At 46.5% G+C, this 27,166-nt stretch overlaps 1 protein-coding gene across 7 annotated transcripts in view; it reads left to right on the top strand.

Annotated features, from left to right (window-relative positions):
* MLX (MAX dimerization protein MLX) overlaps positions 1–27,166 on the top strand; it is a 75,638-nt gene that overhangs the window by 16,382 nt on the left and 32,090 nt on the right. For 3 of the 7 annotated variants that reach the window (XM_069241934.1, XM_069241930.1, XM_069241933.1), the window contains exons 2-5: positions 17,760–17,833; positions 20,828–20,864; positions 23,636–23,716; positions 24,820–24,926. In XM_069241934.1, coding sequence (XP_069098035.1) covers positions 17,786–17,833; positions 20,828–20,864; positions 23,636–23,716; positions 24,820–24,926 — 273 coding nt within the window. In that variant the 5' untranslated portion in view covers positions 17,760–17,785. Of the gene's footprint in view, positions 1–16,469; positions 16,618–17,759; positions 17,834–20,827; positions 20,865–23,635; positions 23,717–24,819; positions 24,927–27,166 lie in introns of all 7 variants that reach the window. The other 4 variants (XM_069241931.1, XM_069241932.1, XM_069241935.1 and 1 more) reach the window with 2 other exon arrangements.

The following is a 27,166-nucleotide window of genomic DNA, read 5'->3' as shown; positions in this document are numbered from 1 at the left end:
TCGTTACCGAAGGTAAGTAACTCGTTCATCAGGTGTGCATAATTATTAGGCAACTTCCTTTCCTTTGGCAAAATGGGTCAAAAGAAGGACTTGACAGGCTCAGAAAAGTCAAAAATAGTGAGATATCTTGCAGAGGGATGCAGCACTCTTAAAATTGCAAAGCTTCTGAAGCGTGATCATCGAACAATCAAGCGTTTCTTTCAAAATAGTCAACAGGGTCGCAAGAAGCGTGTGGAAAAATCAAGGCGCAAAATAACTGCCCATGAACTGAGAAAAGTCAAGCGTGCAGCTGCCACGATGCCACTTGCTACCAGTTTGGCCATATTTCAGAGCTGCAACATCACTGGAGTGCCCAAAAGCACAAGGTGTGCAATACTCAGAGACATGGCCAAGGTAAGAAAGGCTGAAAGACGACCACCACTGAACAAGACACACAAGCTGAAACGTCAAGACTGGGCCAAGAAATATCTCAAGACTGATTTTTCTAAGGTTTTATGGACTGATGAAATGAGTGAGTCTTGATGGGCCAGATGGATGGGCCCGTGGCTGGATTGGTAAAGGGCAGAGAGCTCCAGTCCGACTCAGACGCCAGCAAGGTGGAGGTGGAGTACTGGTTTGGGCTGGTATCATCAAAGATGAGCTTGTGGGGCCTTTTCGGGTTGAGGATGGAGTCAAGCTCAACTCCCAGTCCTACTGCCAGTTCCTGGAAGACACCTTCTTCAAGCAGTGGTACAGGAAGAAGTCTGCATCCTTCAAGAAGAACATGATTTTCATGCAGGACAATGCTCCATCACACGCGTCCAAGTACTCCACAGCGTGGCTGGCAAGAAAGGGTATAAAAGAAGGAAATCTAATGACCTGGCCTCCTTGTTCACCTGATCTGAACCCCATTGAGAACCTGTGGTCCATCATCAAATGTGAGATTTACAAGGAGGGAAAACAGTACACCTCTCTGAACAGTGTCTGGGAGGCTGTGGTTGCTGCTGCACGCAATGTTGATGGTGAACAGATCAAAACACTGACAGAATCCATGGATGGCAGGCTTTTGAGTGTCCTTGCAAAGAAAGGTGGCTATATTGGTCACTGATTTGTTTTTGTTTTGTTTTTGAATGTCAGAAATGTATATTTGTGAATGTTGAGATGTTATATTGGTTTCACTGGTAATAATAAATAATTGAAATGGGTATATATTTGTTTTTGTTAAGTTGCCTAATAACTATGCACAGTAATAGTCACCTGCACACACAGATATCCCCCTAACATAGCTAAAACTAAAAACAAACTAAAAACTACTTCCAAAAATAATCAGCTTTGATATTAATTAGTTTTTTGGGTTCATTGAGAACATGGTTGTTGTTCAATAATAAAATTAATCCTCAAAAATACAACTTGCCTAATAATTCTGCACTCCCTGTAAAGCTTACAAGATTTTATATTTAATATTATTTTAGATATATATATAATTTTTAAATATTTTTTTAATTTTTCATTACGATATGTATTTTTCCTTTATAATTTGAATTTTATAGATTATATATTTTATTTTTAATGTTTCTCTAGTACAGTAGGAATAGACTGTTGTGATGCTATGAACGGTAACTAGTTCAGGCTGTGCAAAAATGACATCTAGGATGTGACCAGCGATATGTTTGGGATTGTGTAGAATCTGATGTAGGTTAAATGGGACTAGGCCAGTGGTGATAGCTTTTGGATGGGGCATATTGGGTTTGTCAAATCAAAAGTTTAGGTCCCCAAGAATGCATAGGTTTGAGTATAATGTTATAAGTTTTGAGACAGTATCTATAAAAGTGTCTGGTAATGTTGAATTGTTAGGGCAAGGTCTGTAAAGGAGGAGAAAGTTACAGGGGGGAAGTTGGAGTATGGTGGCATCTGGTGAGGAGGGCCTCACAGTCTTGTATGGAAATGTGTTTTACTGAGATATATTGCTTGTTTGAATATAATCGCCAGTTCACCTCCTCTCTTGCCTACACATTTTTGTGATGGTTTGATGGCCCAGAGGAGCGACTTCATGCAAAGCTGGGGCCATGTCATCTCCCAACCATGATTCCATTATGACTAGGGTTGTGTGTCCATGAGCAGGTCGTAGATGTGCTGCTTGGTTTTTAGAGTGATCAAGCATTTATGAGCAGGCAGTTTAGAAAATGTGTGTTTGAGGCATTGTTTTTTTGGAGATGGGTGAGCAGTATATTTTGAGCTTGTAGCAGGTGTGTTAGTTGTGATAACTGTATGAGGGTCACAATAGTCCTGTTTTACAATATATTGTTTGTCTTCAAGCAGGCTTAGGAGGCATTTTGTTGGGTCTGTGTGTGTTGGCTGTTGACTTGGTGGCTGAGAGGGTGTACTTTTTGTTTTGTTTTTTTGTAGCATAGCCTTGTTATGTAATAGACAGGGATGCAAAATTAAGAGTGGCATGTTTATTTTGACTATTGGGGGGGGGTCACTAGATCACTAGGGTTGCGGTCGGACCGCAGACAAAGCGGTAGTCCAACTAACATTATGACTGTGGCAAACGTGCCATGGTCGGAACTCTGGCACAGTTACTTTTCGGCGGCCAAGCGGTGCCGGCGGACCCAATCCACCCGGGCAGTGCTGCAAGCAGTGTTGCTCTGGGGATTACGACCCCCCTCTCTCTGCTGGCGTTTACAGGGCGGGTTTACTGTCATGTAAAGGGAGGCTGTGAGAAAGTAGCCTCTTTCTAGCCTTTTTACCCCCACTTTTGGCCTGTTTGTGAGTGTATGTCAGGGTGTTTTCACTGTCTCACTGGGATCCTGCTAGCCAGGGCCCAGTGCTCATAGTGAAAACCCTATGTTTTCAGTATGTCTGTTATGTGTCACTGGGACCCTGTTCTCCAGGGCCCCAGTGCTCATAAGTGTGCCTGAATGTGTTACCTGTGTAGTGACTAACTGTCTCACTGAGGCTCTGCTAATCAGAACCTCAGTGGTTATGCTCTCTCATTTCTTTCAAATTGTCACTAACAGGCTAGTGACCAATTTTACCAATTTACATTGGCTACTGGAACACCCTTATATTTCCCTAGTATATGGTACTGAGGTACCCAGGGTATTGGGGTTCCAGGAGATCCCTATGGGCTGCAGCATTTCTTTTGCCACCCATAGGGAGCTCTGACAATTCTTACACAGGCCTGCCACTGCAGCCTGAGTGAAATAACGTCCACGTTATTTCACAGCCATTTTACACTGCACTTAAGTAACTTATAAGTCACCTATATGTCTAACCTTTACCTGGTAAAGGTTAGGTGCAAAGTTACTTAGTGTGAGGGCACCCTGGCACTAGCCAAGGTGCCCCCACATTGTTCAGAGCCAATTCCCTGAACTTTGTGAGTGCGGGGACACCATTACACACGTGCACTACATATAGGTCACTACCTATATGTAGCTTCACAATGGTAACTCCGAATATGGCCATGTAACATGTCTAAGATCATGGAATTGCCCCCTCTACGCCATCCTGGCATTGTTGGCACAATTCCATGATCCCAGTGGTCTGTAGCACAGACCCTCGTACTGCCAAACTGCCTTTCCTGGGGTTTCACTGCAGCTGCTGCTGCTGCCAACCCCTCAGACAGGTTTCTGCCCCCCTGGGGTCAAGCCAGGCTTGTCCCAGGATGGCAGAACAAAGGACTTCCTCTGAGAGAGGGTGTTACACCCCCCTCCCTTTGGAAAATGGTGTGAAGGCAGGGGAGGAGTAGCCTCCCCCAGCCTCTGGAAATGCTTTCTTGGGCACAAATGTGCCCAATTCTGCATAAGCCAGTCTACACCGGTTCAGGGACCCCTTAGCCCCTGCTCTGGCGGGAAACTGGACAAAGGAAAGGGGAGTGACCACTCCCCTGACCTGCACCTCCCCTGGGAGGTGTCCAGAGCTCCTCCAGTGTGCTCCAGACCTCTGCCATCTTGGAAACAGAGGTGCTGCCAGCACACTGGAGTGCTCTGAGTGGCCAGTGCCACCAGGTGACGTCGGAGACTCCTTCTGATAGGCTTCTTCAGGTGTTAGTAGCCTATCCTCTCTCCTAAGTAGCCAAACCCTCTTTTCTGGCTATTTAGGGTCTCTGTCTCTGGGGAAACTTTAGATAACGAATGCAAGAGCTCATCAGAGTTCCTCTGCATCTCTCTCTTCACCTTCTGATAAGGAATCGACTGCTGACCGCGCTGGAAGCCTGCAAAACTGCAACAAAGTAGCTAAGACGACTACTGCAACTCTGTAACGCTGATCCTGCCGCCTTCTCGACTGTTTTCCTGCTTGTGCATGCTGTGGGGGTAGTCTGCCTCCTCTCTGCACCAGAAGCTCCGAAGAAATCTCCTGTGGGTCGACGGAATCTTCCCCCTGCAACCGCAGGCACCAAAAAGCTGCATTACCGGTCCCTTGGGTCTCCTCTAAGCACGACGAGCGAGGTCCCTCGAATCCAGCAACTCTGTCCAAGTGACCCCCACAGTCCAGTGACTCTTCAGTCCAAGTTTGGTGGAGGTAAGTCCTTGCCTCACCTCGCTGGGCTGTATTGCTGGGAACCGCGACTTTTGCAGCTACTCCGGCCCCTGTGCACTTCCGGCGGAAATCCTTCGTGCACAGCCAAGCCTGGGTCCACGGCACTCTAACCTGCATTGCACGACTTTCTAAGTTGGTCTCCGGCGACGTGGGACTCCTTTGTGCAACTTCGGCGAGCACCGTTTCACGCATCCTCGTAGTGCCTGTTTCTGGCACTTCTCCGGGTGCTACCTGCTTCAGAGAGGGCTCCTTGTCTTGCTCGACGTCCCCTCTCCTGGTCCAATTTGCGACCTCCTGGTCCCTCCTGGGCCTCAGCAGCATCCAAAAACGCTAACCGCACGATTTGCAACTAGCAAGGCTTGTTGGCGTTCTTTCGGCGGGAAAACACTTCTGCACGACTCTCCACGGCGAGAGGGATCCGTCCACCAAAGGGGAAGTCTCTAGCCCTTTTCGTTCCTGCAGAAACCGCAGCTTCTTCTGTCCAGTAGAAGCTTCTTTGCACCCGCAGCTGGCATTTCCTGGGCATCTGCCCATCTCCGACTTGCTTGTGACTTTTGGACTTGGTCCCCTTGTTCCACAGGTACCCTAGATTGGAAATCCACAGTTGTTGCATTGTTGGTTGGTGTCTTTCCTGCATTATTCCTCTATCACAACTCTTTGTCTTTTGGGGAACTTTAGTGCACTTTGCACTCACTTTTCAGGGTCTTGGGGAGGGCTAATTTTCTAACTCTCACTATTTTCTAATAGTCCCAGCGACCCTCTACAAGGTCACATAGGTTTGGGGTCCATTTGTGGTTCACATTCCACTTTTGGAGTATATGGTTTGTGTTGCCCCTATCCCTATGTGTCCCCATTGCATCCTATTGTAACTATACATTGTTTGCACTGTTTTCTAAGACTATACTGCATATTTGTGGTATTGTGTACATTTGCTATCCTCTCACTGAGGGTACACTCTAAGATACTTTGGCATATTGTCATAAAAATAAAGTACCTTTATTTTTAGTATAACTGTGTATTGTGTTTTCTTATGATATTGTGCAAGTGACACTTGTGGTACTGTAGTAGCTTCACACGTCTCCTAGTTCAGCCTAAGCTGCTCTGCTAAGCTACCATTATCGATCAGCCTAAGCTGCTAGACACCCTGTACACTAATAAGGGATAACTGGGCCTGGTGCAAGGTGCAAGTACCCCTTGGTACTCACTACAAGCCAGTCCAGCCTCCTACAGAGGCAGAGTGCTGAAGCCCCCCCGCACTGCTTTTACACTTGGCATGGGCAGTGCAGGGACCCCCGGCCAGCCCACCGCCTGCTTTGCAGACAGTGATTTGCGTGATGGGTGCTTGTACACCCGACACACAACAGCATTATCGTCGGCTCTATTATGAGCCAGCGTCAATGTTTTGTGTTTCCCGCAGGGTCAGCGGGAAACACGTTATAGCGCCACCGGGAAGGAGACCACACTCTCTCCTGACCTACGAGTGTTTGGCCGGTGGCCTTTTCCACCCGGCAAACTCCTAATTAGGCCCTTAGTGAGTCTGGCTATAAATGGCTTGCCTGCTCTAAATCTGACCTTTTGCATTGATAACTGGTTGCCAGAGGCTCTGCCTTTGTCACTGTTCTTGCACTGTCTTTACTAATGATCTTATGTTCCTCTCTCTCCTGTCACTCTAGCTAGATTATGCCTGCAGTTTTCTCTCATTTGTTGGGTGTCACCCTCTTTCAGGAATATTCACCCCTAAAAAGCAGCACGTCTCTATAGACTTTGCTGAGGTCACCTGCGACAGCATCAACCAAAAGGTCTCTTCTCCGTTCACTTTAATGGGATTGCACTCATTTTAAAAATCTGGCAGCACCTTCAGTTGAGGGCTAGCAGGTTAACAGGTGTGTAGGGAGATAAAGAATGAACAAAGTGCTATTTCAGTGTAAAGCTAAACATCCGAAATTCAAAATAATAATTAAAGACACTAAGCGGAACATCTAAACAAAACACATTCTAAATTTGTGCCCTTACTAAAATGTCAATAGTGAAATATGATGCAGACATGAATCACCTCATATCAGATTGTACTGTAGACATTCTGCTCCAAATGGATGGCTCTCCGGCACCTGCACCATTAACCTGGTGCACCTTGTGCCCCAAGTGTGTTCACACCAATAGGCCATGTGGGAGTGCTAGCAATAATATAGTCTAAACGCAATCCGGCGCACCCTATTGACAAGTGCAAACGGAAACTCTGGAAACAATAGTCGCACTATCCTATGACTTCAGCCTCCAAATTATCACTTGCTACATTACAACCCCGAGGCCTAGCTAATAACTCAATAGACTACCTCTTCACCTTCTTGACAACATATCTGGACACGGTAATAGCATCTCGTCACTGCAAGATTTCATGGACTCCCGTGAGAGCCACCATTAGAAGGGCCTTTGCCTGGGCGCTGCACTTCATCATACATTGGGAGTCTCATCCATCACCTCAACAATTACCACTGACCGACCACTCCATCCTCTTAACACCTCACGCCCCCTTGGGATCCTCACATACAAACTCACCACTACTTACATCCTTTCCTGCTCCAGCAAAAACTCACCTCCTCAATCTAGAAAAACTGCCCTACCATGTCCCTGCATGCAACACCTGATGATATTTTCTCTGCTTTCACCGAGTGTCTCGTCAAGGCTGTGGCTGCTCAAAAAAACTAAAACCATGTTACTCCTACTTATGGTTCACCGTTCATCTTAAAATTCTTACAACATGCTGTCACAAATGTGAAACAGCCTGGCATAAAGCCTCTGGACTATTGCTCACGATAATATGCAGAGTACCACCGAACTGTCTAATACAAAAAAAAAAAAAGGTTTTTTCTCTAACAAACCTATAGAACCTTTCTAGGTAATATAAAAATGTATAAGCCCTCAGTGGATAGCCTCAACCCTCCATGGGTAGTCTGATCAGTACCCAAACCCAGGATCTGTTCACCTCTGTTGCTGTAAGGTTATGCACATCTCTGGCTTTCTTTATCAAGAACTGCAAACAATCAGCGCTGCAAACAAAAAGAAGATTTCATGTAAGCTTCACTTTGCCACAGGACATCAGCAGACAACATGGTACCCCATACTCTCTCAACTCCACTCCCCACCACTGAAAGGCCTCGGACCTGGAAACGAGAGAGCTAACCCCTGCCCACACATGTGTCTGCTTGAGCATGAGGGAATTCTCACCGAACTGCCCAAAGGTCTTTTGCAGGGTTCCCTGTTCCGTCCCCTCAAACGTCTGCGTAAAGCCACTAATGGACCAACTACGCTCCCACCTCCTCTACTTCCCAACCGGCACAGTTGGTAAGGAGATATCTCAGAGTGCATTCCAACCAATTTGAAAGAATCAGCAGTGGCCCAAAAGCATGGCGGTATAGATTGACGATGAGTTTCAAATGGTTCCAAAACAGAAATACAGGTTCCTGCCCAGCATATCTCCTCAACAATGGACACTGTGTGACAGCTCTTTTTGGTCATTGGATGCGATCAAAGCAAAAACATGAAACCTAGGAGAAATGTGGGATGCTGAGCTTGCACACGCTGAGCAAGCGCCATCTGCTCTCTGAAACGAGCAGATAGCTATCTTGTACATCTATAATGCCGTTTGAATAGTAGTGAACACGCGTAGAGGTGCACCAGAAGTCTCTTGAAGGCAGAATGTATAATCTGGACCTTCATACTCTCTGTAAAGTAATGCCACATGAAGAGGTGCATTTGAATGCTTCAGAGCAAATAATACCCGTGAGGTGTTGGGGTGCTTTGCTAACAGAAAACCTGACAACCAGAAATGTAGGTCAGAAGAAAATACAAAAGTACATGATAATTAGAGCAGTGTGAGTGAAAAGATTCACATACAATCAGCAGTCCTGGCTGGAGGTATCTCATCCAGGTTTCAGGGGGTAATCATGGGGTGCAGAGCCCCGTCTGTCACATGTGTGAGACACTACACCAGCCGCACTAGGCCAGGGCTGGTGAGGAAGTATACTGCTTGGGGATGATACAAAGTAGTTGGTAAGTAATGTGTGCTTTGAACAACAAAGTAATTCCCCTTAGAAGAAAGGCCTTCTTGCCTCCACCAGGCAGGCCTTTGTAGCTAGTGGGAAACGTTTTGCTTTATTGGGAATAGGCAATTATTGTTACAGTAAAAATGCTCCTTGTCTTTCCAGGTAGTTTGGTCCTTTCTATTTGAGAACTCAGCAGTTTTCGCAGACAGAATACTCCCCGCTTGAGAGGGAATGGCCTTTTGCTCTTCCTAACATCAAGTTGTCCAGCTCGTTCCTTTAATGGACGATAGATGGTTGTTTATGAACACCTTATTTCCAAGAGACAATTACCTTTTCTTTCCCCATGTTAGTGTCGCTCTCCCAGGATATAATCCGAGTGCTGGGACCATCAAGGGGAATATCATTTTTGCTGACTGTACTGTAATTACATTTTTATGCTTTTGAGAATTTTAAATTGTAATAGCACGGTTGCACTTTATTCTGACGCCTGGAGTCGTGTTTTTGTTAGCGCTGGGGCTCTCTTCTAGCTGGCAGATAACAGGCGAGCGGGTGTGCTGATGGCATGCCAAAGGCAGGCCGGACCCCTACTTCTCCACCCGCAGGCATTCGAATCGTCTCCCCCTCACAATAATGGGCTTTACAAAAGAATTTAAATGATAAATGCCGCCACTCTCTTAACTTAAGCAATGGGAGTACAGCAGTGGTTCCCAGCCTGTGGGCCGGGGACCCCTGGGAGTCCACGAAGCCTCGTCAGGGGGTCCACAGCAGCTTAAAAAATGTAATAATATTAGGTCCCAGCTATCAATATTGACTCAGTGGGGGTCCCCCGGTTCTAATAATGATTCAGTGGGGGTCCCTGGGCTCCAGTACTGATAAAATGGGGGTCCACAGAAGTTAAAAGGTTGGGAACCACTGGAGTACAGCTTGTAAATACTGCCCCTTCTCTGCCTCCCTTTGTCGCCGTTTATAAAGATGAATTGCAAAAGGGGATGGCTGAGAAAGGTACGTGGCACATTTTTTTAAAATTTAATTGTAGATCATTACCGAGCCATAAACTAGATCTCTTTCCTTTTTATAGAAGATAAAACACCAGATGTGGTGTTCTTGACAGACTTGGCTCCAATTCTGATTCAGGGACAGACCTGGTGCAAGCTTTACCCCTTGGCTACCATGTCCTGTAGAGAAACCGAACAAGTAAGAAGGGGCGGAGAGCCAGTATACTGAAGGAAGCATACAGATGTCGCATTGAACCTTCAGCTGGTCGTGGACGTTATTTCACTCAGGCTGCAGTGGCAGTCCTGTGTAAGAATTTTCTGAGCTCCCTATGGGTGGCAAAAGAAATGCTGCAGCCAATAGGGATCTCCTGGAACCCCAATACCCTAGGTACCTAGGTACAATATACTAGGGAATTATAAGGGTGTTCCACTGTGCCAATCAGAATTGGTGAAAATAGTCACTAGCCTGCAGTGACAATTTTAAAAGCAGGGAGAGCATAAACACTGAGGTTCTGGTTAACAGAGCCTCAGTGATAGTTAGGCAGCACACAGGGAGCACATATAGGCCACAAACTATGAGCACTGGGGTCCTGGCTAGCAGGATCCCAGTGACACCGGCAAAAACAAACTGACACACATGTTAAAATGGGGGTAACATGACAGGCAAGATGGTACTTTCCTACACTGACGTCGTTTGGAGAAAGACCGTTCTTGTTCGAGATCTCCATCTGCTCGGTATCGTATGACATGGGAGGTCAGCCCGACAGTGATGCCACAGCCACAAAGCCCTCAGGCTTCTCCGGCGCCGTCGGTTTTTGAAGTGGACGAGCCTCTCCATAGTCCTGCCTTCTCACCTGCACAGTCCTAGGTGCCAGATCCAGTGCCGATGTCGCAGGAATATTCAAAGCTGCAAGGGTATCCTGCTTTCCCGGCTCCAGGTGCGGATCCGGCGGCATTCTTAAATGCGATGTACAGCATCTCCAGCTCCATGGCTCCTGGCGGTGCACCGGCTGGTCCCTCTGGTCCATTAGCTTTTGGTTTGGGCATTCTGGGTCCATACAAGCCAAAGCCTTTCATGCCCTTCTGTCCACTAGAAGGTGCTGGTCCGGCGTCGGTGCCTTTGACGTCACCGAGAAGACCTTTGACGCCGTTGGCTTCTGCTGGTCCGGTGACGCAGTTGGCTTCCCCATGACTCCAATCGACGCCGGCGAAGAAGGCTCACCTTTCCATGGCGCCGATGGATCCGGCGTCGGAAGAATCCAAAGGTCAGCCGAGGTCATCGGCGTTGGCTAATTCCTGATCGGCGCTGAGGATAGAGGCCAGGTTGCGCTCGAGGAGGAAGGCTATGAGGCTATTGGAGGAGCAGGAGTATCATTGTTAGCTCCTGGAGGAAGTTGAGATCGCAGAGCCCCTGGGGGACTTTCAGGGTTTGGACTTTGCCAGCGGTCTTGATACTTCCCCAAAGTGGGACTTAGCTTCTCCAGGCGAGTTTACTGAAGAGGCTGCTTCATTCCATTAGTGGTGAGGAAGGCAGCGGACTTCTTAGATCTCCCGCTACCTGCAGCTGAGGTGAAAACCAATATCCTTACGGGGTGTTACACCCAACTTCGGCTGCTGCAGAGCCACTCCTTCCTTTTAATGAGGCTCTCACTGAACCGATTCTTGAGGTTTGGAGAAAACCAGTATCTTCAACTGCAGTTAGCAGATCAGTGGCGAGGAGATAGTGGCTCCTGGGGACTCGGGCTTCCTCTCTAGGCATCCGACTCCGGAGAGTCTGGTGGTTCAGGCCTCCTGCTCCTCGCGCTCAGCTCCTGGATCATTCCCTGGAGCTCCATCAGACAGGGAGTCAAAGGATGGAGCAGTCGCCCAAAAATATATTTTCTTTATGCAGTATGGCCCTGAAGTCTGCTAACGCCACTTGTGTTTTAGGAAGATATATCCATGCCTTGATGAATGCGGCTAAGGCTGAGATTCCGGATTTGCCCCAGGACATGCGGGGTCTTTTGGCTGATGCACAAGCGGCAGCGACTCGGGTCATTCAGTCAGGGTTAGATACTGCGGATTCAGTGGCCAGAGCGATGGGAACGTCCATTGTAACCAGAAGACATGCTTGGCTGAGATCGTCTGGTTTTTCATCTGATGTGCAAACGACTCTTTTTAGACTTGCCATTTGATGGGGACAAGCTATTTGGTTCTAAAGCTGACTCTGCCTTAGAGTGCTTCAAGGAGAGCAGGGCCTCCGCTAAGTCCCTAGGTTTGCAGGCTTCAACCACCACCCCGTTCAGATCATTCAGAAGGTTCAGGGGGTTTGGACGAGGCTCTTCCTTTCGGGGGAGACTCCATCCTGCAGGCCAACAACAACCTACGCGTCCCTATTGGTCATTTAGAGGTAGGGGTAGAGTTCGAACCAGAGGAGCCACCAGCAGCACCCTTCCTCTTTCTCGGGGGGGGGGCTGCAACAGGGAAAGCAGCCTTAGTCCTCCGTCCATTCCATCCCATACTTCTCCTATACGGGGAAGGTTGTTTAATTTTTTTCCGCATGTGGAAGCTGATCACATCGGATTCCTGGGTCATCAATATTATGGAGAAAGGTTATGCACTTCCCTTCCCTCCTTTTGCACAGAAGACCATCACCTGTTGCTGCAACAGGAAGTTCACACCCTATTGTCAAAAGAAGCAGTGTAGTTGGTTCCAGAGCAGGAAAGGGGTCAGGGTTGTTATTCAAGATATTTCCTGATTCCCAAGAAGGATGGTCGGTTGAGGCCTATCCTGGATCTGAGGGTTTTGAACTGGTTCCTCAAGCAGGAGAAGTTCAAAATGCTGACTCTAGCGCAGGTGCTTTTGGCGTTGAACAAAGGGGATTGGATGGTGTCTGTCGACTTGCAGGGTGCTTACTTCCATATCCCTATTCTCAAGTTGCACAGGAAGTATCTCCGGTTTGTGGTGGGGTCGCAACACTACCAGTTTGCGGTCCTTCCTTTTGGTCTTACTTCCGCGACTCGAGTCTTCATGAAGGTGATTGGGGTGGTTGCAGCACATCTCAGGAGGAAGTGAATATCGGTATTCCCTTACCTGGCGATTGGTTGATCAAAGCCAAGTCTCCAGAGCTTGTGCTGCTTCACCTGCAGATGACAACCCAGTTGTTGTTTGACCTGGGCTTTTTGGTAAACGTGCCCAAATCTCACCTGGAGCCCTCTCAACGCCTCCTGTTCATAGGGGAAGTACTGGACGCAATGTTGAATCGGGCCTTTCCTCCGCCTCAGCGGATTCAGGAAATTTGCGTTGATTCCAATGTTTCAAACTGGAGTGGTCGTTCCAGTCCTCATGGTCCTTCGTCTGTTCGCTTCATGCATTCGGTTGGTCACTCATGCACACTGGCACATGAGAGCTCTTCAGTGGTGCCTCCGCAGGCAGTGGTTTCAACACAAAGGGGATCTCGGAGTCGATGACGATCTCCAGAGACATTGCAGCGGATATACGATGGTGGGCTGTGGACGGCAATCTTTCCAAAGGAAGGCCGTTTTCACTGCCGCATCCAGTGGCCACGGTGATAACGGATGCTTCCATTCTAGGGTGGGGAGCTCATCTGGGGGACCTGGAGATCAAAGGTCGTTGGTCTCCAGTGGGACAGATGTTTCATATCAATCTGTTGGAATTGCAGGCGATAAGTTTGGCTCTCAAGGCCTTCCTCCCCTCCCTTTGCGGTCCGTCGGTCCAGGTTCTGACGGACAACACTACCGTGGTGTGGTATATCAACAAGCAGGGAGGAGTAGGGTCGTACCTTCTTTGCAGAGAGGCTCTGCGGCTCTGGTCCTGGGCACAGGACCATCGGATTTGTGTAGTAGCAACCAATCTAGCCGGAGTTCAAAACGTACGTGTGGACAGTCGCAGTAGGCACTTCTCAACCGTTCACGAGTGGTGTCTCCATCCGGACCTGATCCTTTACATCGTCCGGATGTCGGGATTTCCTCAGGTAGACTTTTTTGCCACTCATGAGAACGCGCACTGCCTGTCGTTCTGCAGCCTCCAGTATCCGGTGCAAGGAGCATTGGGGGACACATTTCAGGTGTCCTGGCATGGCCAGTTGTTTTACGCGTCCGTGTCGTTCCCCCCCCCCCCCCCCCCCCCCCCCCCCCAGGGGTGTGGAATTTATTAATATATCTACTTGTCCACGGGACAGGCTGCTTCTCAAATCTACTTGTCCTGTAAAAAGATCTACTTGTCCCTTTGGTGCCATGTAGTGTGGTGCCAAATTATGGCAGCAATCTCATTATGTAAGAGGTCTCATAATAGCCTCTCTGATTATGCCAGGGCTACTACCATAGTAGGGCTTGAATACTTGCAGTTTCAATCCCTACTGTAGCAATTTCCTTATTTTTCCACCTTTCTGCAGATCTGCATACTGGGGCTGGAGGAAGCAGTAAGCAATAGTTCCAGGGCTGGAATGCCTTTGAGTCTGCAAACCTACTAACCTGCATGTTTTAAAGATTTTCACCAGCTTATCTCTAATATTTTCCCATAATAAGAAAGGTTGGACATTTACTCCTGACAATGGCAGAATTAGAACTTCTTCCAGGGTTGAGAAGAAAGTGGCTGGAGGGAAAATGAACTTGCAAATGCTCAATAGATTTTCACGAGAAAATCTACACATGCGTATTTACCCATGCTAAAATACAGTTCACAAATATTTTATAGGGGTACGACCTATACCATGGGTGCACTTTTGTGACTTTCCTTAAGAATTTGGGGCCACATGTAGGTAGGTTCAGATTTGCGACCCGCAAATTGCGAGTCGCAAATCCGAATGTAAGATGGTGTCCCTGACACCATCTGTGATTCGCAAGGGCTTCGCAAATGCACACCTCATGAATAATCATGAGGTGGGTCGCAATTTGCGATCCCCTTGCGAATGGCGGCCTCACAGGGATGGTGGCCTGCTGGAGACAGCAGACCACCATGTCTGTGACTGCTTTTCAATAAAGGAGGTTTTTTTTTTTTTTTTTGTAATGCAGCCAGTTTTCCTTAAAGGAAAACGAGATGCATTACAAAAACGAAAAATTAAACGCTCTGAAAAAATGTTTACAGTGACATTCACAATGGGGAAGGGGTCCCAGGGGGACCCCTTCCCTTTTGTGAAAGTGTTAGCACCCATTTGAAATGGGTGCAAACTGCGATTGGATTGCGCCCGCGTTCGCAAAACAATCCTACATTGCACTACGAGTCGCAATTAGGAAGGGAACACCCCTTCCTAATTGTGAGTCGCAAAACTGGGTTTGTGCATCGCAATGTGCTTTTTGCACGTCGCAAACAGCGAAAGTCGCTGTTTGCGACATGCAAAAAGCTACCTACATTTGGGTCTTGGTCCCTAACTAGGTCTGGTGTTAAAGACATTTTGTTTTTATTAAACTTCTATTTCTCTCTCTTTTGGCTGGCTTTACTGTGAATGATCGCATTCTTCTCTTCCACAAGGAGCATATTGGCACACAAAGTAGTTTTGTTCAGTGTCAGGAACAACAGTGGCAATCAGTGACGTAACGAAACTGGAGGGTGCCCCTTTGCAAAGAACATGGAGGAGCCCCCTCTCCAGACTCACTCAGGGCAGGTGCTGTGCTGAAGGGGCCCCCTGGAGGGCGGCTGCGGGGCCTTTGTTATGCCACTGGTGGCAACGTGTGCTTTTAGAGTTCAAAAACGTTTTTTTTTTTTTTTGCCAGTGTTTGTTACAATGTTGAGGGCCTGGTAGCTCCCACAACAATAGTGTTACAAAAGCCATGTCAAAACAAGACGCGCATTGATGAAACTAAAAGACTTATAAAAATATGTCAGATCAGTTGGCTTTGTCAGTGTTTGTTTATTTTCATGCTTCCCATAATCGTGTTGAAAATGGTTACACTGATTTTCCATTAGAAATATTTTTGGGAAATACTAGCATGCATCAAAACATTTTACTAAATGACACTTCATTTGCATCTAATCAGAGAGCATTCTGGGAGCATTATACTTAGCCTCATAGCCTAAACTTTTCAAACATGTGTATACATGTTTTTTTTTTTTTGTACTGGAACCAACGTCCGTAGTGAAGTGTGACCTTTAAAATATTTATTTACAGCACTCACCCTAATAATGAACCATAAATACAAGTTGGAACAGCATTATCTTTTGGAAACACATTACCTCAACTGCAGAGAGTTCCACTCTCTGTAAACAGGCAGCCAAAGGGTTGGGCCTACTTGTCCCAAGGACAAAGTGAACATAAAAACTTGTTGCCCTTGACCCCAAACAAGATGTCCCGGGCGTCGGGCTATAGGAATTTCACATCCCTGCCCCCCCCCCCCCATACCCTTGATTCCTCGGGTTCTGAGGAAAATTCGCCAAGACCGGGCCAAAGTAATTTTAATAGCTCCGGATTGGCCAAGAAGGGTGTGGTACTCAGACCTTCTCCAACTCTCACTACCCTCCGCTCCGTCTCCCTCACAGGGCAGACCTCCTGTCGCAGGGGCAGGTTCTACACCCCCACCTCCAGAGTCTGCACCTACATGCCTGGAGATTGAACAGGGCAATCTGAGTTCCTTTTCTCTCCTGACGGAAGTGGTGGGCGTTATTTTATCGGCCAGGCGACACTGCACCAAATCAGTCTATGCTGGTAGATGGGCAACATTTGTAGCCTAGTGTGGAGTGAAGCAAACTGATCCTTTATGGGCCCATTTGTCGGACATTTTATTATTTGTGTTGTCCTTGGCGCAGAGAGGTTGTGCAGTTGCGACTGTTAAGGGCTATCTGTTGGCACTGTCGGCCTTTCTGTGCCTTCCTGATCAACCCTCTTTGTTTAAATCCCCTATAGTTATAAGGTTCTTAAAAGGTTAGGGCAGTCTAACGCTCTCATCTTTTTATCCTCCTCCCCATCCATCGAAAGAGGAGGAGAGACTCCATCGGCTTGACCCTAAAAGAGCTTTAAGCTTCTACGTTGAGAAAACGAGAGAGTTCCGAGTGGAAGATCAGCTCTTCGTCGGCTACGTGGGGAAGAGAAAGGGCAAGGCGGTCCACAAAAGAACACTATCCAGGTTAGTCCTTCTTTGCATAAAAATTTGTTATTCCTTGGCAAAGAAGGTTCCTCCTGTTGGAATTAGAGGCCATTCCACCAGGGCTAAGTCGGCCTCTTAGGCTTTGGCTAGAAGTGTTCCTGTGGCTGATATTTGTAAGGCCGGAACTTGGGCTTCCCTACATACTTTTGCGAAGCATTATTGCGTGGATTCAGAGGTTAGGAGGGACGGCCATTTTTCACGGTCCGTGTTGCAGGATTTCTTGGTGTGACCATTCAGTCACCCGCCACCGAGTGCAGTACTGCTTTGGGACTCTATTCATTAGGTGAGGAATCCACAGGTAGTCGTATCCATCAGAAGAACAAGTTACTTACCTTTGGTAGTGTCTTTTCTGGTGGATACACTAGCTACCTGTGGATTCCTCACGGTCCCACCCGCCTCCCCGTTGCCTGGTTGGTCTTACCAAGATATCCTAAGGTGTATATGTATATAAAGAGTTGTATATATGTTTGATATTTGTAGATATTTGTACATATAGGTGTATATATATATATATATATATTTTGCTGTTTATATTTGATTAAAGGTTATGTTTTTTTATATTTGACTGATGTATTCATGTCAAGTATGTATTGTCGGTAGTCACCTGTTCGCCTTGAAGGCATGTAAAAAATGGTGAAAACTGACGTCCGCATGCCGGCTAGGGCCTCTTATTTCCTCCGACGTCAGACGGAGTCGCGTGGGAGTCTGGCAATTGTGACGTCGACGTGCAGAGCTGGGAAGAAAATTTTCGTCAAATGCTGGTTCATTGGGAGAATTCATTAGGTGAGGAATCCACAGGTAGCGAGTGTATCCACCAGAAAAGACGTTACCGAAGGTAAGTAACTTGTTCGTCCCTTCTCAGCAGTTCGGACTACATTCAGGAATGTGTTAATATAAAAGTGTTATTTCTTTTACCCTCAATAGCATCATGCCTTAAAAATAAAATCATGTTTTTAGCTGTGTCTTTCTCCACTGTTGCAGAGCACGCACTTACACTCATTATTGAATGCCATTCTTCATGGTCTTATGCTGTGTGGACAGTGTGTACAATATGCTGCAGATAATAAAGACATTATGTTAAAGGTAGACGATATTCACGTTCTATTTTTCATCCTCTTTAGAGAAATTTGGTGCCCAATTTTAAATTATGGATCAAGACAAACAGTTAAAGGACGTTTTTCCCAACCTTTGTCAGGTACAGATTTTAAAAAGGCATATTTACAAAGTTGAAGCCATATTTGCAGAGCCTTATAAATATTTGACGAAGAGGTATTGATTGTAATTTTTAAAGTACTTTTTTCCTTCATTTGATTTACAGGTTAATTACAATATCCTTTGGTGTTCCCATCTCCTTTGTGAAGGTTTTTAGGAAAGATTTTAGGGAATTGTTAGAAAACCAAAATGGCACATATTCACTCCTCCTTCCCCCCCCCCCCCCCCCCCATACAGCTCAGCACTGTATAAATTCACTTCCACGTTAATAAATGAGATGTAAAATAGAATTGCAATAAATAGATCGCACTCAGAATTCGCGCAAAGCAGTATAACGTTTAAAAAATAAATGAATAACATTCATGTAAAAAAACAAAAAAAAAAATCAAGAACTGTTGTGAACAAGCTTCTTAACACGTCACACTAAGTAGTCTTAATTGGGGTGATGAGTTGTACGGTTCAGGAGATGGTGCAGTCATGCGCTTTTGTGGTTGTAATGTTCTGTCGCTCTTTGGTAGAGTTGCACAGCCACAGTTAGACTTCCTGAATCCCCATCCGTACAGTGACCGCAGACACTTCAAAATGCAACACTGCTGCTCCTAACTTTACAACACGGTAAGATCTCACTCCCAGGCAGCTTGAGCCCTTTACTGGCGGCCTGCTAAAGGACAGCTAAAGGTCCTTACTGGCGGCCTGCTAAAGGACAGCTAAAGGTCCTTACTGGCGGCCTGCTAAAGGACAGCTAAAGGTCCTTACTGGCGGCCTGCTAAAGGACAGCTAAAGGTCCTTACTGGCGGCCTGCTAATGAACAGCTAAAGGTACTTCAAAATGGCAGATTTAAATGTTTACAAAAAATACAGATGTTCTCCTGCAAGTCAAATGGAGCATTGCGTTCAGCGCAGACTGCACAGCCAGTGGGTGCTATGTTCAGGGAACACAGAAGGCCGTGCTTTTTCCATGCAAGCACCAAACGTGTGGAACCTACCACTCAGACACAGTCACTTCAAACAGGAACTAAAGACTGAAACAAATACTCGGAATGTTCTGCTGAGGATCTTCAAATCCTACCGTGTCACCCAGTGGTAATCCTACCATACCACCCAGTGGTAATCCTACCATACCCAGTGGTAATCCTACCATACCACCCAGTGGTAATCCTACCGTGTTGCCCAGTGGTAATCCTACCGTGTTGCCCAGTGGTAATCCTACCGTGTCGCCCAGTGGTAATCCTACCGTGCCACCCTGGGGTAATCCTACCTTGCCGCCCAGTGGTAATCCTACCACGTCACCACGGAGGAGCCGCACACTCTCGAACAGCCGCAATGTTAACCATTTACTACTGTAGCACATCTGCCCAACACTCAGAATCCAAGTTCCAGCACATCTCCCAAACAGGAGGACCGCGCCGCCTTGAATGAATGGCTCATTAGGTCCGCTGTTCCCTTCAAAGAGCCATCACGAGCTAGTCTTGTTTTGAGGGGCTTCTGTGTAGGACCCTGGGCGATTCAGGGCTGTAGTTAAATGTGCAGTGCTTTGGATCCTTCATTACGGTTTGTTTTAAAGGGGGGGGGGGGGGGGTTCACTTTATCTTCAGCCGCGTGTACATTTGATACCCCTGTAGCTGTCCTCTGATCTGTAACTACGTTCTAAGTGAATTGCTTGCCGCGTCTTTACTGATTTTGCCCATAGGTGGTGTTAAATGCTGTTAGCCCCTCTAAGCAAGAGCCTCAACTAAGCTTTTATAATTAAGTAAACGCTGCAGGTCTTTAGGTGGCTTATCCATCCTCTCAGCTACTCCTTTGCGTGCCACATATTGGGTGGAGGCCACTCGCAGTCTGCCACATTTCCTCTAGCCTCTTCCCACAAGTCCTCCACCTCTGGGTCTTGCCTTTCCACCAAGCAGTGTCTGCTTTGCACAGCAGATGATTTCCTTGCTCTTCAATACTGGGGACACCGTGAACGGTGAAATCCATTTGTACCAGAGCCATTGGTGCTTTGGGTCCGAAGTTGAGGACTTGGGAAAGGAAAATGTCTTCTTATCATTTTAAAGGTGACACCACATTCTGAGCCTGTAAACATTCAAGAGTACCTTCCCATGGGAAGCTGCTGACACATGGGGTGAGGGGAGGCACCGCAGTGGGGGCTCCCTGTAGGAATCACCGCATCATAGGGAAGTATTACATTGTAAAGAGTGGAACCCAGAAATCCGCAGCTAGGAGTGCAAAGGATATTTTAGTTTCTTTTCTGTGGCAGTGAGGAGCAGAGGAACTCGTAAGGCAGCACATTTGATCATTTTGCTGACTCGTTGACTTCTGAAGCTCTGAATCCCCCATGAAGAGGTCTTTTCGATAGGTAGTGCTTGAGAACCTGGTAGTTAGGTATTTAGATGGGTTAATTTTTTTTTTTTTTGGTGAGGAAGACACAGGACCAGTTTCACCTAAACTTGTAGTTATTGCAATAAAAGATATTCCAACCCATGTTTTTGAATTGAATTAACATGGCACCAAAGCCCTCTCGAACATAATCCATTGATTGTGATCTCTGTTTTTATTACATTTCCTTAACAATCTTGCCTCCATTTGCTTGTTGGATTAGGAGATTGCGTGCTCGCAGAGCCTAGCTGGGTTTGGGCCTGAAAACTCTGGGACACCCTCTCCCTGGAGTTGTGCCAGGTTTCAGATGATTCTCCGTTTTCAATGGATGGGGGATCCCCTCCTCTTTTGTTAGCTTGTTGTTCAGTCGGAGGCCCATGTTTTTTCCACGCTTCTTTCACAGCTCCATGGCACCTCTAAAATGCAAAAATGCTGAAACTACTTGTAGCAACATTTGTCATGACTTATAGTTTGTAAAATAAACTATGCTCGTAAATAATATTCAGATGTCTGTAATCTTCGGGTTTTCCACTGTTATCTCTAACTATTTCCACTGCTCTTTTCCTCTTTCCTTAAATGCCAACTTTAACTCTACAATGGCCAAGGTTGACAGCACTTTTGGCGACAATGGAGTTGAACAAAGTAAGTTGTATTCTTGGACTGACTATCAAGTGGGTTCTCTGCGAATGCTCATTCTGCCATGATCAGCTGTGTTTTTTATTTGTTTTTTAACATTGCACTTCATGATTGGGAGTATTGCTTTGTGAGAATATAGGTTATTTTATAAATGAGCCAGTTGCCAAGAAAGCATTACCATGATGTTTTCCAACTGTTTTTCACCACTGCCCGCCCCCCCCCAATAATTCCTCTCTTCACGCCCTGGCTCCCCATTAGATTTGTCTTTTCTGAGCAACCCCCCTATGTTCTGAAAATCGTGCATATGCATTTCTTAAAAAATCTTTTATCTTGCTGTTTTTATTGCTTATCATCTGGAGACTTTTACAAAATACCTTCAATTCTCTTCTGTGATAAAGTGAAGATTTTGCCATGTAGGAAGGAGCTTTTGCAGAAACTGGTGGGGGACTTGTCCGAGACGTGTGTGTCTTAGATTGATAACAGTTGAAGACCCCTGTGTCCACTGTCAACAGCTGGGGCTGCTTTCAGTACTTCCAGGCAGACGCTTGGAAGTAGTCTGCTTTAGGTTCGCTAGTGTTGAATGCGGTTAGTTGGTGTTTCTCTTCACTTTATTAGCTCACTGCACTGCTCTTTCATAGAGGTAGAAGTTTGTGTGCATTCCTTTGGTGACAGTATGGAGGGGAGGAGGGTGTGGGATGTCACATCTGCTCTCCCTAGGTATTCAGTTCAATGATTCTAATGAGAGAGCACTAGAGTATGAGAATGCAACCGCCCGGTTACTGCACCATACTGGGTTCTTATATTAAGGAGGGTGAACAACAAGAATTCAGTGTGGGAAAGTGGAGTAATCCACCTTCTCTACAAAAATCTGTGCCAACATTTGAAATCTAAAAGGCCAAAGCAACATGTATTCGGTATTTGCCATGACGTTGTCAGCTGTAAGAACTAAGCATGAGGTCTGGTGTTTGTGGACTTGATGGATTGTAGGAGCACAATAAAAAATAGTGTAAGTGTCAGTGATAGTCTAAAGAATACATCAACCCAATGTACAAGTAATGCAACTTCTGGAGACCCCAGTAGTAGTGGTAAGAGGATATGTGCCCTCAGCACACTGAAGCATTGGGTGCAAAACACATTGTTGGGAAACAGGACATATAGTGGAGGGTTCACATCTGGTGTTTACTTTTTAGGGTCGAGCCTGTGTTGCATGCGTATCGCAGAGAGACGCTTTAGTGTTTAGAAAAGGGCTCGGAGCCCTGTCAACATCACGTCAGTGTTTTTTATTGGTTCGTGGGCTTGCTTAATAAAATCTGCTTGCTTTCATTAGTTGAAGGCACGCAGGCGTCATGCCTTTTCCGGTGGCTAGCCCTGCTCGAGCGCAGTGACCAAGTACAGAAAACACGCAAGGCTTCGCTGTTTTCCATCGGGCTCGTGGACTTTTTTCTCTAATTTACAAGCGCGATCTCGCTTGGCAAAAGGCGAGCGCTTTACATAGTTAATTTCACTTTTTCGGGTTACGTACATAAATGCACTTTTGCCCAATAGGTGAAAAGTCGGGTTAGGACTTTACAACGTGATCAGCTCTAACATGAGCAAACGCGAGACCCGTTGCATTGCAAATGCTTGTTAGGTGGAGCTTTTGGCGTAAAACCTGGCTTAGATTTCCTTAATGCTGAAGTTGGTCCTAGGCTCTCCAGCTGAGGTACCGGCTTGTTGAGTAAAGTTCATAATTTTAGTCTAGAATACCCACAATTATCAAGGAAATCGTGTCATCTTTGGCGCACTCTCATCTCATCCCCACCTTAACTTTAACGTACAAAGGGTAAGACTCACCAGTCACTTATCAATGTTTGTGGAGTAGGCTGTGCAGGCCCCCCAGATCTTGCTATGCTTTTTAGGGCAACCTCTTGATTTGCTAACACATTCCTCAGCCCTTGCTCAGTGGTCCATGTCATTAGTCCATTCCATCACAGGGGGTGTCTGCTTGGCCTTCCATTGACTGGCTGTCTCATTTGGTGAGTAGGAGGTCCGCAGCCTCCAGGAGTCTAGTGGCAATCTACTCACTTATGTATACCATTGCCTCCAAACTAGGATGGGTAATGGGTGTGGGTGGGCAGTAGAAGTAATACAGTATTCACCTTTGCAAGTAAGAAAGTTAATCTATTTCACCCTAGAATTCTCAGTGACTCGCAGACTCATTGGTCCCTGGGTAGAGTCATTACACTGGATGCAGGTCGACAAGCTGACATGACCCAGTGACTGTGGGAGGACACCTCAGTATACTTTCTAGGAAGGATTCTGTTACTCCTCCATCCGTGCATTGTGGTCCAACAGGTGTGATCGGCTGATGGTTCATTACAAGTGTCTCGGATAGAAGGCAGGTGAGAGGTTCTCTGTCCTCTGCTTACACCTCTAGAACTCACTTCACTTGGATGTCAGAAGTCAGCATTAAAGTATGAAAACCCTTCTGTTTCAGAAGTTGTGACTGAGCTATGCCCATCTGCCCTCTGGATTGTTGAGTTTGACAATGGTGTGTAGTTGACTATTCATTACTCCTGTTCAAGGCACTTGGAGACAAGATTAGATTGTAGATTACACCGTATGAATCTAATGAGTAGAATTATCCTTGTTCAGTACACTAAAGGGTAATTTATCACAAATCTCACTTCTCTTTTCAATGATAAAATGTGTAAAATCTCACTTTCGTCTCATGGATGATCTGCCTTTGGACTACTTGTCTCCTACACTAAATGCTGTTTCTGTTCTTTTCCCCGCAGCACTCTTTATTGACAGGAAAGGTATAGTGTCGAGAGCAAATAGTATTGGATCGACCAGTGCCTCTTCGGTTCCGAATACAGGTATTACCCGGGTACTTGACACCTAGAGTTGTGTGTATCCTAAAGATGTATAGCAAAGACTCTGCTTATTTGTTTGACAAGGATAAGGAGCTTACGCACTTAATACTTTGGAACTACATGCAAATATTCCTCAGGGTGCATGTGGCCTAAATCATTGGCAACAGTTTGTTTTGTAGTCAGTGTATAGTGTGTGGTTGATTTTAAAAGCATCTTTACTCCGTGCACATGGCACCGCTTAATATGAAAGGACGAGCAAAGGAGCTCTGGGGTCTGGAATCTGCTTGTCAATAAATGAGGGAAATCTAAATACACATTCTCTTGTTTCAAGACTACGCTGTGTGAGTAACAGAGCTGCTGGAAGTAAGCGAGTGTTTGTATTTTAATAACAAACTCTAGCTCCTGTTGGCACCATTATTTGGGTAATATAGATGCAAAGTATTTCCGTACTTCTATGCTGTGCAGAATGTTACAAAATGCTTTTTTGCCTGCTCTATGTCTGATAAAAAGGTATTGTTGTTCTTCCTGATGTGCTGTGTTAACAAAGGCACCTGCTGCAACTTGTCTGAAAAGATCAAAGCATAGATGCGCCAACAGAAACCAAAAGAAGATTTCTAAATGTCTCCGATCCCAAGTTCTGTTCACTTTCTTGAAGAAAGAAGTGACTTTTCTTTTAGAGATTTCATAGAGGAGCCTTATGTGAGGCACAAGGCATTGGCTTTTACAAGGACTTTAGTAGTGTAAATACAAGGGGAAGTGTAATCAGTTGAAATATTGGTGTAAAAAGAAGAGTATAAACAAACAGATGAACAGTTCAGGCTTCTGTGCGTTGGATACAAAGGAGTTGTGTGCACTGTGGCAAGAACAATGTTGTGTGCTCAACTTGGTTTAGCAAACTGTTGGAGTGCCCTTTGCATTCCAGTTATTTGTTAAATAAGTGATGCTTTTATTGCCCCCTGTTGCCCACCCCTTTAGTTGTTTACCTGCGCAAGTGATCGTGGACCTTTGTGTTCTGCATCCTGGATGTCGTTCTTCTTGGTTGTGATTGTGGGCATCTGTTCTCCCAAGAGCGGCAATGCATTACAGTGAATGTTCTCCACCTGCAGATGACGAGGACAGTGACTACCGACAGGACACTAGTAAAGAGTCGTACAAGGACCGTAGAAGGCAAGCCCACACGCAGGCGGAGCAGAAGAGGAGGGATGCCATCAAGGTCTGCACTGGGGGACCCTGCCTGGCAGGAAGTAGCCAGGAAGGATGCGGAGCTCATTGGATGCACTTGTAGTAGTTGACACTAGAGCACCTTAGAGACACTGCCTGAGATGTCCTTTTGTAGCTTCTCGTCCTCACGCATCTGACACTAGAGCATCTTAGAGCCGCTGCCTGAGAGATGTCCTTTTGTAGCTTCTCGTCCTCACCAATCTGACACTAGAGCACCTTAGAGCCACTGCCTGAGAGATGTCCTTTTGTAGCTTCTGGTCCTCACGCATCTGACACTAGACCACCTTAGAGCCACTGCCTGAGAGATGTCCTTTTGTAGCTTCTGGTCCTCACGCATCTGACACTAGAGCATCTTAGAGCCGCTGCCTGAGAGCTGTCCTTTTGTAGCTTCTGGTCCTCACACATCTGACACTAGAGCACCTTAGAGATGTCCTTTTGTAGCTTCTGGTCCTCACACATCTGACACTAGAGCACCTTAGAGCCACTGCCTGAGAGATGTCCTTTTGTAGCTTCTCGTCCTCACGCATCTGACACTAGAGCACCTTAGAGCCACTGCCTGAGAGATGTCCTTTTGTAGCTTCTCGTCCTCACGCATCTGACACTAGACCACCTTAGAGCCACTGCCTGAGATGTCCTTTTGTAGCTTCTGGTCCTCACGCATCTGACACTAGACCACCTTAGAGCCACTGCCTGAGATGTCCTTTTGTAGCTTCTCGTCCTCACACATCTGACACTAGACCACCTTAGAGCCACTGCCTAAGAGAGATGTCCTTTTGTAGCTTCTCGTCCTCACGCATCTGACACTAGACCACCTTAGAGCCACTGCCTGAGATGTCCTTTTGTAGCTTCTCGTCCTCACACATCTGACACTAGACCACCTTAGAGCCACTGCCTGAGAGATGTCCTTTTGTAGCTTCTGGTCCTCACCAATCTGACACTAGAGCACCTTAGAGCCACTGCCTGAGAGATGTCCTTTTGTAGCTTCTGGTCCTCACACATCTGACACTAGAGCACCTTAGAGCCGCTGCCTGAGAGATGTCCTTTTGTAGCTTCTGGTCCTCACACATCTGACACTAGACCACCTTAGAGCCACTGCCTGAGAGATGTCCTTTTGTAGCTTCTGGTCCTCACGCATCTGACACTAGACCACCTTAGAGCCACTGCCTGAGAGATGTCCTTTTGTAGCTTCTGGTCCTCACCAATCTGACACTAGAGCACCTTAGAGCCACTGCCTGAGAGATGTCCTTTTGTAGCTTCTCGTCCTCACACATCTGACACTAAAGCACCTTAGAGCCACTGCCTGAGATGTCCTTTTGTAGCTTCTCGTCCTCACGCATCTGACACTAGAGCACCTTAGAGCCACTGCCTGAGAGATGTCCTTTTGTAGCTTCTGGTCCTCACACATCTGACACTAGAGCATCTTAGAGCCACTGCCTGAGAGATGTCCTTTTGTAGCTTCTGGTCCTCACACATCTGACACTAGACCACCTTAGAGCCACTGCCTGAGAGATGTCCTTTTGTAGCTTCTGGTCCTCACGCATCTGACACTAGACCACCTTAGAGCCACTGCCTGAGAGATGTCCTTTTGTAGCTTCTGGTCCTCCCGCATCTGACACTAGACCACCTTAGAGCCACTGCCTGAGAGATGTCCTTTTGTAGCTTCTGGTCCTCACGCATCTTACACTAGACCACCTTAGAGCCACTGCCTGAGAGATGTCCTTTTGTAGCTTCTGGTCCTCACCAATCTGACACTAGAGCACCTTAGAGCCACTGCCTGAGAGATGTCCTTTTGTAGCTTCTGGTCCTCACACATCTGACACTAGACCACCTTAGAGCCACTGCTTCTCATCCTCGCACATCTCTGGCTCTGCCCAGCTCCTATTTAACATGTCATTGGGTAGTCCTCACAGATTGGAAAGTAATATCTTGGCAGGTACACTGTATGCGCGGTCTCTAATCTTGTGTTTTTCCATTACACGTCTCTTCCCCTCAACTCGCTTTACCTGACAGTAGATACAATTATATTTTTCTGTGCGCAGCTTAACGCATGCACTAAAAGCTCATTGTGCAAAAATTACAGTATTGTCGTCAAGCTATCCTGCCATCCTCACCTTTCCTTCAGAGACCATCTGAACTCCACTGGTTTCCATCCTCCATTCTCTGCAGCCTTCAGCTTCTATATTCATCATTGAGGGCAGGGGCTGTAGAGTGCTGTCTGAGTAACACAGTGGG

This window comes from Pleurodeles waltl, chromosome 6 (genome assembly GCF_031143425.1).
Source record: "Pleurodeles waltl isolate 20211129_DDA chromosome 6, aPleWal1.hap1.20221129, whole genome shotgun sequence".
Lineage (NCBI taxonomy): Eukaryota > Metazoa > Chordata > Amphibia > Caudata > Salamandridae > Pleurodeles > Pleurodeles waltl.
Note: the sequence above shows the minus strand (reverse complement) of the source record. Positions and strands in the feature narration are given on the sequence as shown.